Source organism: Dermacentor variabilis, chromosome 1, assembly GCF_050947875.1.
Source record: "Dermacentor variabilis isolate Ectoservices chromosome 1, ASM5094787v1, whole genome shotgun sequence".
NCBI classification, from domain to species: domain Eukaryota; kingdom Metazoa; phylum Arthropoda; class Arachnida; order Ixodida; family Ixodidae; genus Dermacentor; species Dermacentor variabilis.
The window spans coordinates 227503170-227519050 of NC_134568.1; the positions used below are offsets into that span (position 1 = coordinate 227503170).

Sequence of the window (15881 nt, forward strand, 5' to 3'; positions counted from 1 at the left end):
AGGCGTGTCACGTTGTGTGTGTGCGTGTGTTTTCTTTTTTGTATTTCGCGGGCGTCCGCAGTAAGCTGAAAACACTAATATTTAATAGATAGAAAAACAGAAACTGTTTATTCGGACATTTTGCAAACAGCTCTGCAACATTCTAAGTGGAATTTTTTTCCTAGCTTCGTTGCTCCAGAAGTTGGTTAACTAATCTTGACTGATTATCTAATTAAACAAAATACAAAAAATAGCATGACACACTGCATACAAAAGTCAGCAACATGCACTTGGTTGCTTCGTCTTGGAGTGCATCGGCATATTTTATAACTCTGGCTAAGGTTAGCGAAACACCCTGTATAATGTGTCAAACAAGGCAAATAAACATGTTATGCAATCACAGATTCACAGATCACAGAATCCTAAGCCCGCCCCCCCCCCCCCCCTCTCCATTCCCACCAATGCATCCTGTGCGCCTTCCGGAATTGAGAATCTAAATCTGGAATTGAAAATCTAAAGCACGTCTTTGAAAATGTCACTGCACCTTTCGCATCAAAAGTTCATGTGATCTTTATACCCAGAAAGTTTCAGAATTGAAATTCATGCGCTCCGTAGATTCCGTGGCCTCTGCGAGATGCCACGACAAGCCCGCTCGCCATCAAAACGCCCTTGAAACTTTGTGCTCGGATGGGGCTCTTTGCGTTATGTGACGCTTTTCTGTACACTTTTCTCCGTTGTGCACTCAAGACTGACCCACCATCGTCGGCTTGCCCCCCTCCCCCCTACGCTTTCACTCTCACATAAAGCATGTGGCATGCGGTGATGATGTTATCACCCTTGGACTTCATACGAAACATGGCGACAGCGATGACAGGAATGCGCCTTTAGTGTCCATATAATTGCTATCGTAATAATATAATAAGAGTATCTGGTAACTGAAGAGTCCCGTGGCCCATTGCTTTCCACAAAAGAAGTAATAAAATCAAACTTTCACCATGCAATAATTCGCTGCACTGCAACATCTTTCTTTTTTCTTTTGTGGGGCGGGGGCACCGAAATGAAAAAAAAAAAAAAAACTCAATGGAAAGCATGTTGGCCACAATCGAATGCCTACTTTGGGCACTCAATGTGGCTACCGAAGGAATACTGAAGAAAACGTGAGACGCTTCGTCCACCGAGAACCATATGCATGCTGCGCGTTATCCTACACCGGCGAGACAAAAGACTTTCCGGAGAGGTTGCGATAACATCGAAATGAAGGTGATGCCCTCAAGCGAACGCGTTGCAATCTGTCGAGTCCCCGCAGTGGTGGCAGCGAGTGACCATTGCTTCTTTTTCTCATCTGCTAGCCAGAAAGCGTCAAAAACTCTGTGAGGCCAAATCCACTCAGCCAGAGAAAAACGAACGTGCACCAAAGTGCGCAGCGCGGTTGTCAGGGTAACACGAGAAAAACGCGGGACCTCTGGCTGGCTCTGACAGCCCGCGGGTTGCGAGAACAATAAAAAAAAGGACAAGGCTCAATGTGTACTCGCGAATAAAAGTCAAAGTAGAAAAAATAAATAAGAACGTGGTTATCTTTGCTGGCTTTAGTGTCTTGACATGGACGCTTTGGCGCAGGTGAAAAAAAAATTATTTTCTGTGACATGATGGCACAAATGAACATCACAACGCTTTGTCTCATCGGGCCTCACTGCATTTTTTGTCAACTTGCCTGATAGTGTGCTGATTTCGCTTGTCTTTTTGTATGGTTCGATGTACGACTTTAGAAAAGTCAATGCACCTTTGGTGTCAAATGTTTATGAGAACATCAAACCCACAAAGATCCGGAATTGAAAATCTAAAGCACGACTTTGAAAATATCAATGCACCTTTCACATCAAAAGTTTATGTGACCTTTATACCCATAAAGTTTCGGAATTTAAATTCATGTGCTCCGTAGGTTCCGCGGCCTCCGCGAGATGCCACGACGAGCCCGCTCACCATCAAAACGCCCTTGAAACTTTGTGCTCGGATGGGGCTCTTTGCGTTATGCAACTCCAGGTGCATGGGCGCTGCCACAAAATGCAGCACGAGTTCACAATCTTCACCGCCGAAATATCTTTTCGAGCGTGAAAAATATGTGTTGTAGACAAAATCCAGAATGATTTCTGGCGCCGGGGGTTGTTTTGGTTGGCGGAGCATGACAGCACGAAAAAATTTCGGGCGGGGGGGGGGGCTGAAGTCCCATAAGCCCCCCCTCCCCTGGCTACGTCCCTGTCATCAGCGTCCCCCTGCACTATACACATTGTGCTACTTGTAGTGGCCAATGGAAAGGCAGTTGCGGTTACACCTCAATATTATAACTTCAACATAACGAAATTCTTTATATAACGAAGTACTATTTAGCTTTTCATAACTTGTCCATAGAACACCATGTATTTTTAACCACAATATAGCGAGGTGGGATTATACACGATTCCAATATAACAAAATTTCGCTGCCGCCATGAAGGAATACCGAGGTAACAAATGTAAATTGCTGCAGCACAGATGGTCAAATGGTTGACTTACATGTGGATACTTGCGAACGCACCTTGAAAATTGCATGCCGCATGACAAAGAGCGGCTACTGAAGTGTAGCGGCAGTTGCAAGGACTGGGCAAACCGAGATGACTGTGGCTTTACGTCTTCTGTCTTCCCACGCATTTAGTGCTGGAGGTCATGTAATCTCACGTTGCAAAGACTTGTTGAAGAGAGACACAGGAAAATCATTCACTTCGCTCTGCCTGCGCTCTTCATAATAGCGTTGTCCCACTGCAGCCGACACGCCACAGCAACGGAGTGGATGCAAAAGCATTGCAGTCTTTGCTTCATATTGTCAATGTCAAGATGCCGTTGACGCAGCATGAAACCATACCTTTTGTCACCGACTCTCAAATTCAACAAACAAATTTGTTTTTGCATTGAAAATCTCCTTTCTTCCAATTGCGCTATAATGCACGAAATTTTACAACCCCCTCTATGCAAGAGAAATCCTTAAGCAACTGTACTTATTTGCAAAAAGGTTGAATCTCAAAATAATGAAATTTCAGTATAATGAAGTGCCGATTTTAATGACTTCATTATATTGAGTTTTAACGGCATATATTTTCTGCTCTTTTGCAATATGGAATAGAGGTATGAAACAAGTGTCCGCACAGTAAAGCATAGTGTCATAGGAAACAGGGATAGCTACCAAGAACTGAAATATGCTGGAAATAGCCTGCGTCATGGTCTTTTGCTTGCTCTTGACGTGGTCGTAATAACCATACTCAACTCAAGGGCAAGAAGTGGGCGAGATAATTTGTTAACTTCATGAAACTTTTTTAGAAAGTAAAGCATCACAGCGGCCATTAACTGTCTAAAGGGAAGAGGCACTTAAGTTAGTGGGTAACTTGATTTGGGATTTTACTGTACACAAATACCCATGAAAGCAGAGGGCAAGGCACTTACCTTTCCAGCTCATTTGATAGAGCATCACACACAATGTGCAGAGGTGTGTGGTGGTTGTGTGTAGCATAGTCTTTTTCATTTTTCTTTCATCTTAAACTTGTAAAAAACAGAAGTCCCATTAATAAAAAAAATTATTCCATTGTCTTTTGTTCTTGCCTTCGGTTGCTATTGGCCTCTTGGCCTCCTCCTTCTATATCCAGAGATGTTAAGTAATCATAGTCCTACAGTCTTAATAATTTGTAACAAGTACTCTTTATTTGCAAATTACATAGCCCTACGTAACACCAACAGAATCAGGTCAACACTTCAATCAACCTAGAGAAGAGGCTGGCTTTAGGAAGGGATTTTCTACAATGGATCGTGTCCATGTCAATTAGGAAATAGAGAAATCTGTAGAGTATAATCAACCTCTCTATAATGGCTTTCATAGGTTATGAAAAGGCATTTGATACAGTAGAGATACCAGCAGTCGTGGAAGCATTGCATAATCAAGGAGTACAGCAGGCATACGTGAATATCTTGGGAAAATCTACGAAGATTCCACTGCTACCTTGTTTCTCCACAAAAAAAGTAGAAAATTACCTATCAAGAAAAGGGTCAGGCATGGAGACACAATCTCTCCAATGCTATTCACTGCATGCTTCTATTAGAAGTATTCAAGCTATTAGACTGGGACGGCTTAGGAGTGAGGATCAATGGCGAATATCACGACAACCTTTGGTTTGCAGATGACATTCAGCAACACTGGGGATGAATTGCAACAAATGATTGAGGACCTTACCTGAGAAAGTGGAAGAGTGAGATTATTATGTGGAAAGTAAAGGTAATGCTCAATAGCCTGGCAAGGGAACAAGAATTCATTAACCCCAGTCAGCTTCTTGAGTCTGTGCAGAAGTATGATTATCTAGGTTAATTACGCACAGGGGACGGTGCTCATGAGAAGAAAATTTAGAACAAAAATGGGTTGGAGTGCATACGGCAGGCATTACCAAATCTTGGCTGGGAGCTTACCACTGTTGTTGAAAAGTGTACAATCATTGCATTCTGCCGGTTCTAATATATGGGGCAGAAATTTGGAGCTTAACAAAGAAGCTCGAGAACAAGTTAAGGACCGTGCAAAGAGCGATGAAACGAAAAATGTTTGGCATAATGTGAAGAGAGAAGAAGAGAGCAATGTGGATCAGAGAGCAAATGAGAGTAGCCAATATTCTAGTTGACGTTAAGAGAAAAAAATGTAGCTGCAGGGGCAGGCCATGTAACATGTAGAGCAAGTAACTGGTAGACCATTAGAGGGAAAGGAAGAGCAGTCGAGGACAGTAGAAAATTGGGTGGGGTGATAAAATTAGGAAATTTGCAGGCACAAGTTGAATTCAGCTAGTGCAAGACAGGGGTAATTGGAGATCGCTGGGAGAGGCCTTTGTCCTGCAGTGGACATAAAGATAGGCTAATGATGATGATGATGATGATGATGGTGCACTGGTAATTTATTAATGTGTGAATTCTGCTGCTGTATGACAATGCTCTTTGCCTGCTATTGGGAACACTCACATTGACCAGACAGCTTGATGGAATATATGGTGCCAGGAGCAAAATCCACACGTCATCACCTTGTAGACATACGATTGCTACATTTTGATCAGAAAGGGTAAGGAACCAGTACAGATGCCTGAAAAGTTAACCATGCACATAGTAATGGAACATGTGTATCCCCATACTATGTGGGTACCCTTGCTTTCTTTTTGAAAAACCTTATGGGTTGCCTTCCTAGAGACATTGCTTTGTGGAAATATTGCTGCACATGCACTAATGTCGCCAAAAGTGAGATTGAAAAAGTGAGAAGTTCATTTCAGCCACACTTTTGCAACTGCACCTTCTTGAACCTAAGTAAATCTTTCAATTAGCAGGGCGAGTTTTCATATTTCAAGCAAACCAAGCAATATTTCAAAGATACGTATAATATTTTATTACACAGAAATTAAAACTGTTTAACAGAAATGTTAACCTTAAAGGCAAGAAAAAAATTGGCCAACTAAGTCACTACCTATCATCACACTACAGTCACTCCTGTTCTGTTTTGTAACAATTCGGCATTGAGACTGAAACCTCCGTATTGGCCACCTGATCAGCTGTTGCTGCTGCTTTAGTATCCCACAAAATGTTTTCTTGAGACTGTTTGTGGTGCAACATTTTTAAAAGACAGCCACAACACAATCTCAAGAACTGTTAACAGCCATTTTTTGCATACAAGCAAGGTGCTTACATTTGTATGTTTCTGTCTTGGGGTGCTCAGATTTAACATGTAAAATTTTCTAAACGAGAAGAATAGGAGGGGGGTCTCCTTCTCATTTGTCCCCTCCTCCCATACTTAGACCACAAAAACCAACAATCATCAAGCCAGTCATTCACATTTATTCAAAAATTATAGACAAGCACAAACAGATTGCAGAACTTGGTTGCTAAGCTCAGAGCAAATGTGCTGACCCAAATTTTTAATTATGTCTTTACCACAGACATCAACATAAAGTTTCTTGTGACTTTGAAGGAACACCTCTCTACATTGAATCAATTAGAAGCTTGTCAGATCTTGGAAGCTTAAGAATTTTTCTGTGGAACCTGCATTGTAATCTGAAAGTACACAAAAACTGGCATTAGCATAAGTAATAACAATTGTAAGGACTCCCTTTAACGGAAGCATAAAATGCAAATACAGCTGCTGGCCAAAACTACTGTTTTTTGTAAACTTGTCCATGGTTTTTGGGGTGTTTTCAAATAGCATCTGCGTGTTACTAATAGCGGTGGTGACATCAGTAGCCAAAGCTCATTGCAATGAGCACTGATACTGTGAATTACAGATCTGGTAAAATAGCACATAGGATGGTTATGCTTTATTATAGTAGGAGTATGACTGTTGCAGCAAAAACCAAAAGTACTAAACCACAAATATCCAGCTATATCATTCACAGCTGCATAATTTGCATGCACCTGTTGCAATCTATGTATAAATGTGAACTTCAAAGCACTTTGATCATCTGGCACGTTAGTCATCAGTCGAAGATAACCTATTGCTTTAAGCACATTTAGTTGCAGACAAGCTAAACATTGTTCTTCGCGGGCTTGGATCATCCCATCATTTTCCACTCCATACTTCTTAACGCCACACATAGTATAACACCAAGATTGACCGCATTACTAATGTGTTTAGCCTAAAAAGTTACCCTTTATGCAGGAAAACATAAATGCAGTACTCACCGTTTTTATTTCAACATATTCATTGATTCCAGCGTACCCACTGAAACAAATTTTCTCTTTTCAGCTTGCAAGCTTGGCTTACAACTACAAGGAATGACTACAAGTTGGACAAGTCAGAAAGGATTCATTATAAATTGGCCACAATTACAAAGTTTCTTACAGTTCACGGCCCTGTCCAGACATCTTGAAGCCACCAAATGGGGTCTGTGGTGTTGTTGCATCATAGCAGTTGATCCTGAACGGTGCAAAATCACGAGGTTTGCACATACACACGTACCACACAATCAATCTAGCAAGATACATAGCCTCTCTTGTTCCAGACTACTTGCACTGCAATATGCAGCTGATTTTATTCAGCTGAGTGGAACAGTGCTGGTGAATGTTAACAAGTAACAGCAGTGAATTTCAGTGCTGGTTACAGCTGTGCATATTTTATTAACAGAAATAATCATTTAACTAGTTATGATTACACTGTAAACCACTTCTTGCTTTAGAAGACTACAATGCACTGTTTCTGTGAGAGTTGGTAAGTTGTGACAGTGGGTAGGAGGTGCAGGAGAGCATAGAGAATCTCAGTCTGCAACAAAGACGCAGTGAGTAAGCGTTCGACATGTAAATCAGTCTAATTTTACTTTTGCAGTGAAAAGACTGTGCTTACCAAACAGAACCAGCCTGGACACCCTGAGCAAACATCATTGCCTTGTCAATGTCCTTGGTCAGAACTCCAGAGCCGAGTCCGTAAGTGGTGTTGTTACAGCGCTCAATCACTTCCTCAAGTGTTTTGAACTTTAGGATCTGCTGAACAGGTCCAAAAATTTCTTCTTTTGCGATGCGCATATCATCTTGCACATCCGAAAACACTGTTGGCTGGATGAACAGCCCCCGGCTTCCAGGAACAGCATCTCCACCACACTCCACCTTGGCTCCTTGCTCCTTGCCCGACTTCAGTAGATCTAAGATCTTAGTGTACTGTTCTTTGTCAATCTAGGGACAGAAATTTGAGAAAACCAATAAACAGTTCACATTACTGCCTTGCTTGAGAAGGTGGTGCAGAATACAATAATTCTGGTAGCTTGAACTGAGAAACACTCAATGTCTAAGATGCCTTTCTTGTAGAACGCAGACCATTATGACCATTGAAGTGTTCTACAGTCCTGGAATGACCCATGGATACGAGACATCCATGCTCTGTCTCTTTTACAGTGTCTTGTAAGTATGCTGTAAACTTAGTTTAAGCAGCAATAGATCCGTACAAGGAGAGCCAGCCACCACTTTTTATTTGTAAAAGTGTATTATCAATTAAAGATTTCAGCTGTGGATTATTATATATTTGACATCACCTGCCATCATAAATGTGCCACAATGGCCTGCCAACTGTAAGCTTGTGAGGACACTCAAAAATAAGCCACATAAAACTGACCAAACAACAACAGCATGCCAAATGCACATGTGAGACAGTATTGTTGACACAGTTGAGTGCTGTAAGCGGGTCACAACATTTCTCACAACACATTCGACCAAGGCACAGCTTATTAAGGGCACAGAGCATGGGAGAGCTTGGGCGTTGGCAGTGGTGGTAGAGTGCAGTAGCAAGGCAGTGAAATTAAAGTGCAGAAGTACAATGTCCTCTGACTAGGCAGCACAGCCAGTTTGGCGTGTTGCCAGATGTTGACAGCTTGTGGGAGTTTTGAACTGCTGCATCGGACAAGTTGCTAGCGCATTTTCACACTGCCAGATTTCAACCCAATTGGCATGAAATTATCTTCAGTTTGTGGAAACACATTGGAGTCTCGTATAGCGGGGTCAGACTCGTATGCCAACAACATTTCTCTTCAACTTTATGTTGCATCCTCTCAGCAGGGGATTGAAACGTATGCTGTTCTGGGTGTTGTATGGGTGATTACAATGAATGTATGCACTGTTTGCTTCACTTTGGTGAGCGCTTGTGGCTTCAGCCTTACGGGGATATGAGCCATTGTATTTTTTGCTTGCTTACGAGGGTATGAGCCATTGAGAAGGTCACATGCTTTTTTTTTCGTACCACTTGACCAGATGCCGCATTTCTGTATGTTGTAAGCATGATTCCAATGAATGTATGCACTGTACGCTTCACTTTGCTGAGTGCTTGTAGCCTCTGCATTACAAGAGAGATGAGCTATTGCATTTTTCGCTTGCTTAAGGGGGTATGAGCCATTGCTGCTGATGATAGTTTTTGGACCAGATGACACATTTTTTTCAGGGCCATCTGGGGTATGAGCCACTTAAAGCTTTTGCCTTAAAAAATGACACGAATAATCGCAAATGCCCTCTTGGTATGGTCCTCACATTCCTATCTGACAAAAGGAATAAAAAGCGCAGCAGATCTCAAAAACACAATCATTCTCAGTGATTTTTTGCGGTGTCAAAGTAAGAATCTGACACCGGTTGAAGTTGCCTCTAAAATATGTTTATGTAAATATTTTTTTAGTTCGCCCTGAGTATGCAGCTTTTGTGGGATACATACGCATTTTATTAACCTTTAGACACAGCACAACAAACATGGAACAACAAAAACTGACAAGTAGCACATTGTTTTTCAAATAACAGTGACTCTGATATTGCCAATTTTGCACGCTACAGAAATGTTCCTGAATAAACTGCTTGAAACAAAGCATCCCTCTGGTGTCCTTCAACCTGTCGGAAGATTTCAGAGCATATGTTCAGAGACGGACAAATAAAACATTTTCATGAATGAATATTTTTCACAATATTTGACACGAATTTATAAACTCATAAAACAAGCCCAAATTCGTAAACCTTACGAAACATTCAGGATAGTCAGTGAGTAAGCAGTTTTCACTTCAACGAAAGTGATAATCTTGAAAAGGAGAACTTGGTACGCAACCTGTCAACTTTATGTTTCATACACTTAATGCCTCCCAAATGTGGATGTAAGGAGCCACCAAAGATGCATGTACAACTACTATGCTCTACACATAAGTGTTTGTCAGGCACCTGCTTGTCAGTTCTTTATTAGTCAAGGTACCTTTCAAATTGAATAATGCTCATATATACTCATATATAATAAAGATATTTAAATATTTAATAGTGTGTAATGCAAAAGATACCAATAGGAAACAAAAGAGAGTAGGCACTGGATAGTGCACAAGAATGAAATGTTTCCTGTATTTTGTTACCTTCATTTGATGCACCCATTAAATGGTGTAGTTTTTTCTACTGAAGCTGCTCACCTGAGGTCCCTGCACAGTCTTCTCATCAAATGGGTCACCAACAACACGTTCCTTAGCTAGCTGCTTGGCCTTAGCCACAAAGTCCTTGTAGATGCCCTCTTGGACAAAAGTTCTAGTGCCAGCACAGCAGCATTGACCCATATTGGCAAACACAGCTGCATGAGCAATCTCAGCAGCCTGGTCCACTGTGTGCACAAAGATTTTCTCACTTGTAGATTTGCGGTCAAACACCATGCAGACAGTAACAGTTCACTTTATTTCTTCTTTCTTTAAAACCTGCTTTGCTGCACTGAACAAATTATTAACATATTGAAGGACACATTTTTTTCCATATTCAAAATAAAAATACACAATACTTAACACAAAGATACAAAGAAGATGACCTATAAAATAATAATTTTAAAAAATCCGACAGAATAATCTCTACATTTTACTTGTGACTTTAAATTATTACACTCTGTGCTCTGTTGTTACAAACACATTTTCACTAAAGAAAATGGAGGAGGAACGCATGTTGCAGTATTTGCTCCCCTATACAAGATCTCAAATGCAGACATCTTGACAACACTGAAGCAAGCATGAAAGACCCCATCACTCCCACTACTACTAAAGTGTCTACGATTCACTTTAATTTGATAGTTAACAAGGTATTGCTTCTCTGCTGTCATAGTAACACAAGCACACCATAGAAGAAATTTCAACAAAAAAAAACTAATAGCCTATAAGGATATCAACATGTTAAAGCCTATTAGTTTAAGTTCTTATGAAGGCAAAAGCATCAAATGGCTCACTGAGCAAAAAAGCCGGCATCTGTAGCAGTGAAACGGCACCTAAATTCCCATTGCCTGCAACGCCACATCATGTGCGTGCCTCGATGGAGCAGAACGGGTGAAAGGGAACATCTGCCACACATGCATGTCACATGTTGTGTGAGGGTATTGCTGCGATTCTACATCACCCTCACTCTCGCTCTCAGAAGCCTGTGTTATCCGTGCATTTCTTGCCCACTCAAGCTCTTGCCTGTGTTCTAACTTCACTATGCTAATCGCTATATACAGAAATTAATGTATAAAAGAAAACAACGAATTCGAAATAAAAACCATTGGCGGTAGTGAGTTTTGAACCTACGACCTAATGCTCAGAAGCTGAGTCTCTTACCCACTGGGCTAAACAGTGATGAAAGTGATGACGTCAAAATCCCTCCAGCTTACTCGGGGGCGTGTCCATTTGATTCTATGGCAGTCGGGCAAGGTAGCCTGACGTCATGGATCGAAGTGCACCGGTTTTGTGCTCTCTAGGAGGCATTGGCCAAGCATCTCAATGCACTTGCTTGCCCGCAAGGCATTCATAACTCAAAGGACTGCTCAGCAACGTTCAATTGGACATTAATGCTTTCGCATTCCCAGCTCATAAGAAGTGTCTAGGTGTCCTCAAATTTTTATTAATATAGCCATTCGTTCTTAGCTAAAAATAACTATTGGGATTTCCAATTGACTTTTCAAACACACTTGGACCCGTCGACTCAACAATACAAAAGTCCTTGATGCCATGCACTGTTCACTGGGTTATAAAACACAAAATTTTGACACTCAATTCAAGAAGCTTACTCATGCATGAACACATGATGACAATTCAATAATGTAGTCACCATTTCACTATAAGCACTCCCTCTCACATGCTACACATATATGCAAGAAAAATTTTGGTCACCAAAGGGAGCCAGTCAGATAGGTAAAGCTTTATGGGAGATTTCTAACTTAACAAAAAAGTTAAATATTGCTTCCCACTGATCATACCAAACTACACAGATCTCCTATTTGTCATTTCAGAACTCAAATGATAATTATTCTGTTATTATTTATTTGTTGTTTCACAGTATTAGTAATCCAGTGACTTACAAATTAGGGCTTATTGGGGCCAATTGATGTATCGAGTCCCATCAAAACCAATTAGTATTTAGTTCCATTTCTAATACAAATTCCAACATAAATATGCTATCCTGACCATTGCTACTACGACTTACAAGGCCAGAACACTTTATCTTTAATAGTCCTAATACAATGATAGTGGGCATATTATATATTTCTATTAGCTTAACTGCAAGCACTATCACACTGTATGTGCTGTAATACAAACAATTTTGAAACTGTCTGTTTTGCAGCTAATACAGACTACCTATAGACTAATACAGTCATTATAATGAAGTCACATCTGGCATGAAAACAGCTTTGTTATACCCAGCATTTGTTATCAGCATATATTCATTACTGGCTGATATTGGTGAGAAACATTCTACGTTTACTTTGTTATATCCAATAATTCATTATACCCGTGATCACTATATTGCAGTTCAATGGGCTAATATCCAACAAGAAACACCGTCGTATCCAACATGAAACAATCATGACAACATGCATACAAAATTGGTGGGGAAGTAATTAAAGAGGTACCAGCTGTGAAATACCTAGGAGTAACAATAACATCAACTTTAAGCTGGAACCAACATATTGATAACATATGCTGCACCGCACGTAAAGCCCTATAGAACATTTAAAGGAAATTGTCGAGAGCTCCGACAAACGTGAAACTTACTGCGTATAAAAGCACTGGCTAGACCCATTTTGGAGTATACGTCCTGCTTATGGGACCCTTACACTAAAACAAACATAGACAAATTGGAAAAAGTGCAGAGAATGGCTGTTCATTTGCAACCACTACAGAAGGACAGACGGCGTGACAGATACAATTAATATGCTAGACCTTGAAACTCTCCGATCAAGACGCACAGAACACAGGCTTAAGTTCTTATATCTGTTATACAATAATAAGACACAGGTTGACAAGGCTCGCTATGTCACCCCTGTATCACGAGCAAACACTCGCTTTAACCACAGAAAACTTTTACAAGAATACTGGGTTTGTACTGATTCATTCAAATATTCTTTTTTTCCTAATACTCTTTCCTATTGGAACAGGCTACCACAGAGTGTTGTTGACGCTAAGGATGTAGTGGATTTTATTGCCTGTTTGAAAAGTGTAAATGCATGATTTTTTGTTCTTTGCCTTTGCTTTTGTACTTTTGTTTTGATTATGTTTCTGCGCCCACTCCTGCTTGGACTCCAATCGGAGTCTGCAGTATTGTCCAATAAATAAATAAATAAATAAATATTAATAGACTAACAAAAATTTCTTATGCACTGACTGGAAACTGTAAACAATTACGCTAGGCAAATATACCTGCCTATCAAACTAATAAATATAATATACAACACAAAAACCTATTGAGACTAATAGAAGTATTTATTGGAATTTTCACTAGGGAGCGCGCAGTGTTTTACTAGAAAAATAAGTTTATAAAGCAGACACAGGAATAAGCTTGAAAACAATGTGGAGAGATACTTGCAATCAGCATCATCAAAGATAACCAATGGACTTTTCCCACCCATTTCCAGAGTGACTCGTTTTGTGTTCGATTTTCCTGCTGCTTCTTGGATGAGTTTTCCCACCTGAAATGCAATTGTTCAGTGGCCATTGTTCTGTAACTTCTATGTTAATATGCATGCTTGCTTTCAAAATATATATTCACAAGGTACTCAGAAATAGGCTTTAGTTTCTTAGTTGTGCTTAATTACTCTGTTAAGGTAGACATTGCTCTACCAGTCTTAACCCTTTGTACAGAGTATACTACTATGCACACCATGGTTGTTATGCATGATAAGCAAGGTGAACGCCTATGTGGAAGTGCAGGTTATTCCATGCTCAACTTTGCCTAGAAACAGTGTGCAAATTTGTGAGAAATTCATGAATTACTGGATTAACGCCTCTCATACAAAACACAAATCATAATACTGCATAAATGCTATAAGGTAGCACTTCAGCACTAAATTCTAAATACGTCTAATAAATTAACATATTTCGATGTAGCCAGGCTTATCTTTAGCAGCCTGGTTTATCATGAAACCTTTATTTTATTTGAGGATGAGAATGCCTCAAAATGTGACTTCTGAGCCATACTGCAGTAACCAGGTGTTTTAGGGAAGAGGTAATTATTAACCCCTTAACTGCCAATGACAAGGTAACTCGTCATCACAACGAGCGTCCTCTCGTGCCAGACAAGTTAACATGTCGTGAACTTTCCACAACTTTCGCACGTGTGTAATTTCTCGTAATTTTGACACATAAATATACACAATACAATAATGACTTTTGCTATTTTCTTTTTCAACAAGACCAGTAAAAATGCAGCAGGCGTTCCTGGTATCATATTTTTCAGAAACATATTGGCACAGAATGTGCAGGTCTAAGAAATGTGTCACACTTTTCAAAACATTTTATAAATTTGTTATAGCAGTTAAGGTGCTAACACAGCACAGCAGAGAAAAAATGTTTTCTTTCCTTTCTTATTTTGGCAGCACATCATTTTTGCTGCTCGAAAGAAAAAATTAACATCGACCTGTCATGTAGCATGAAGCTACAAAGGAAACAAATACGGGTTTCACAGAAAGAAAGCCTCGTGCAGTTGAAGAAAAATTCGTCCTGGTTGAGGGATTGAACCCAGGACTAATGCATTTCTGGGGTGGTTGCTCTACCATCCGAGCTAACCTGGAGGCTAGCCAATTGCAGCATCAGCACGGGGTCAAATTAATTGACAACTCAAAGCAAAGGACACCAAACACGGAAAATCAGTCCTGGGGAAGCTCGCCTGTTAGTTTTTCCTTTCATGAACCTTTTTCCACTTTTCAGGGTTCCGCAGAACTTATTCGCCATTTTTGATGCAGTGCATTTCAATCTGTGTAATCATCACAAATGGATGGAATAATTAATTGACGTTTTCTAATTCACCTTAGTATTATTAATAACAACTTTAAGGGGCATGCTGTATTTGAAAAATTTAAGCCAGCCTGGTCAAATCATATTCATTTGCTAGAAATCCTGTAATTTGCATCAGTTTCAAAAATACATTCTCAAAATGCGCAGCGAAATACCATTGCTGATGAAGTTAATATTTTTCAGAATTGCATTTTTTGTGCAGTGGACAAATAGTATGCAAGGTATTTCATCATACATCTTGAGTACATATTTCTTGAAATTGGTGCAAGGAACAAGACATCTAGCGATGGATATGCTGCTTGCTGGCTTCCGTTTTGTAATTACATGTCTAGTGTCAATTAAAAAGCTCATTAGTGCATTTTGGTTAGTTAGTACATTCGTTAGTTATTATCACACAGATACTGATTTCTGCCACAACTGATGTGTTGCTGAAAAACTATCATCCTCTGCTATGACGTGCGATAAAAACAGAAACACTTTGCAAAGAATAAAGCAACAATGATATAGAAAGCACTTAAGGACGAGTTCTTGCAATCAGTTCACTAGTCTTGGTACATCTGCCTCGCGAAAAACTGCCACATAGTGCAAGAGAATCTGAGGGTGTACCCTGTCATTATAGATTGTTCAATTTGTCAACAAAATGACAATGGTGTGGTGCTGAATTTCTACTGTTTAATATAATGGTACTGTTGCATAGAGGACTGCCATTAAATGCAGTTTATGCTGTGAAGCAACAGCAATACTTTCTTCTCTTACATAGAGTTTCATATTAGTATACCTAGAGGCAAATCTGACGCTGCGATCGTTCAACCATCATGGGAATGATGGGAAGTACAGGCTTCGGATTGGCATTCTATTGACCGAACTAGTCTACAAGTATTTTTTTGGCAGTTTTGGTTTCGCTCCAAGCGCAATTGCTATAACCTGCAGTGGGACAGTGCAACGCAAAGCTCTCTACCTTTGTTATGTTGCTCGGAGTAGCGACAGCGCGCTGGGCCAGCGACTGGGACGATGTTTGTGTCGCGGTGTGGCGTCGAAGCCGTGACGAGAAAGCGGCGGCATCATAAACGCTGAAAGAACATGTTTTGAGCGTTTGGACCTTGGTTTGTTAAGTGTGTTAGGT

The 15881-nt window shown here is 40.3% G+C and overlaps 1 protein-coding gene across 2 annotated transcripts in view; it reads right to left on the reverse strand.

The window, feature by feature from the left end:
• Positions 1-5838: 5838 nt before the first annotated feature.
• The window catches only part of LOC142558085 (aldehyde dehydrogenase, mitochondrial-like), a 53684-nt gene continuing 43641 nt past the window's right edge, over positions 5839-15881 (reverse strand). For both annotated transcript variants that reach the window (XM_075670247.1, XM_075670254.1), the window contains 6 exons: positions 13332-13434; positions 9929-10113; positions 7357-7682; positions 6859-6933; positions 6699-6738; positions 5839-6074 (listed from right to left, as the gene is read on the reverse strand). In XM_075670247.1, coding sequence (XP_075526362.1) covers positions 6042-6074; positions 6699-6738; positions 6859-6933; positions 7357-7682; positions 9929-10113; positions 13332-13434 — 762 coding nt within the window. In that variant the 3' untranslated portion in view covers positions 5839-6041. The remainder of the gene's footprint in view (positions 6075-6698; positions 6739-6858; positions 6934-7356; positions 7683-9928; positions 10114-13331; positions 13435-15881) is intronic.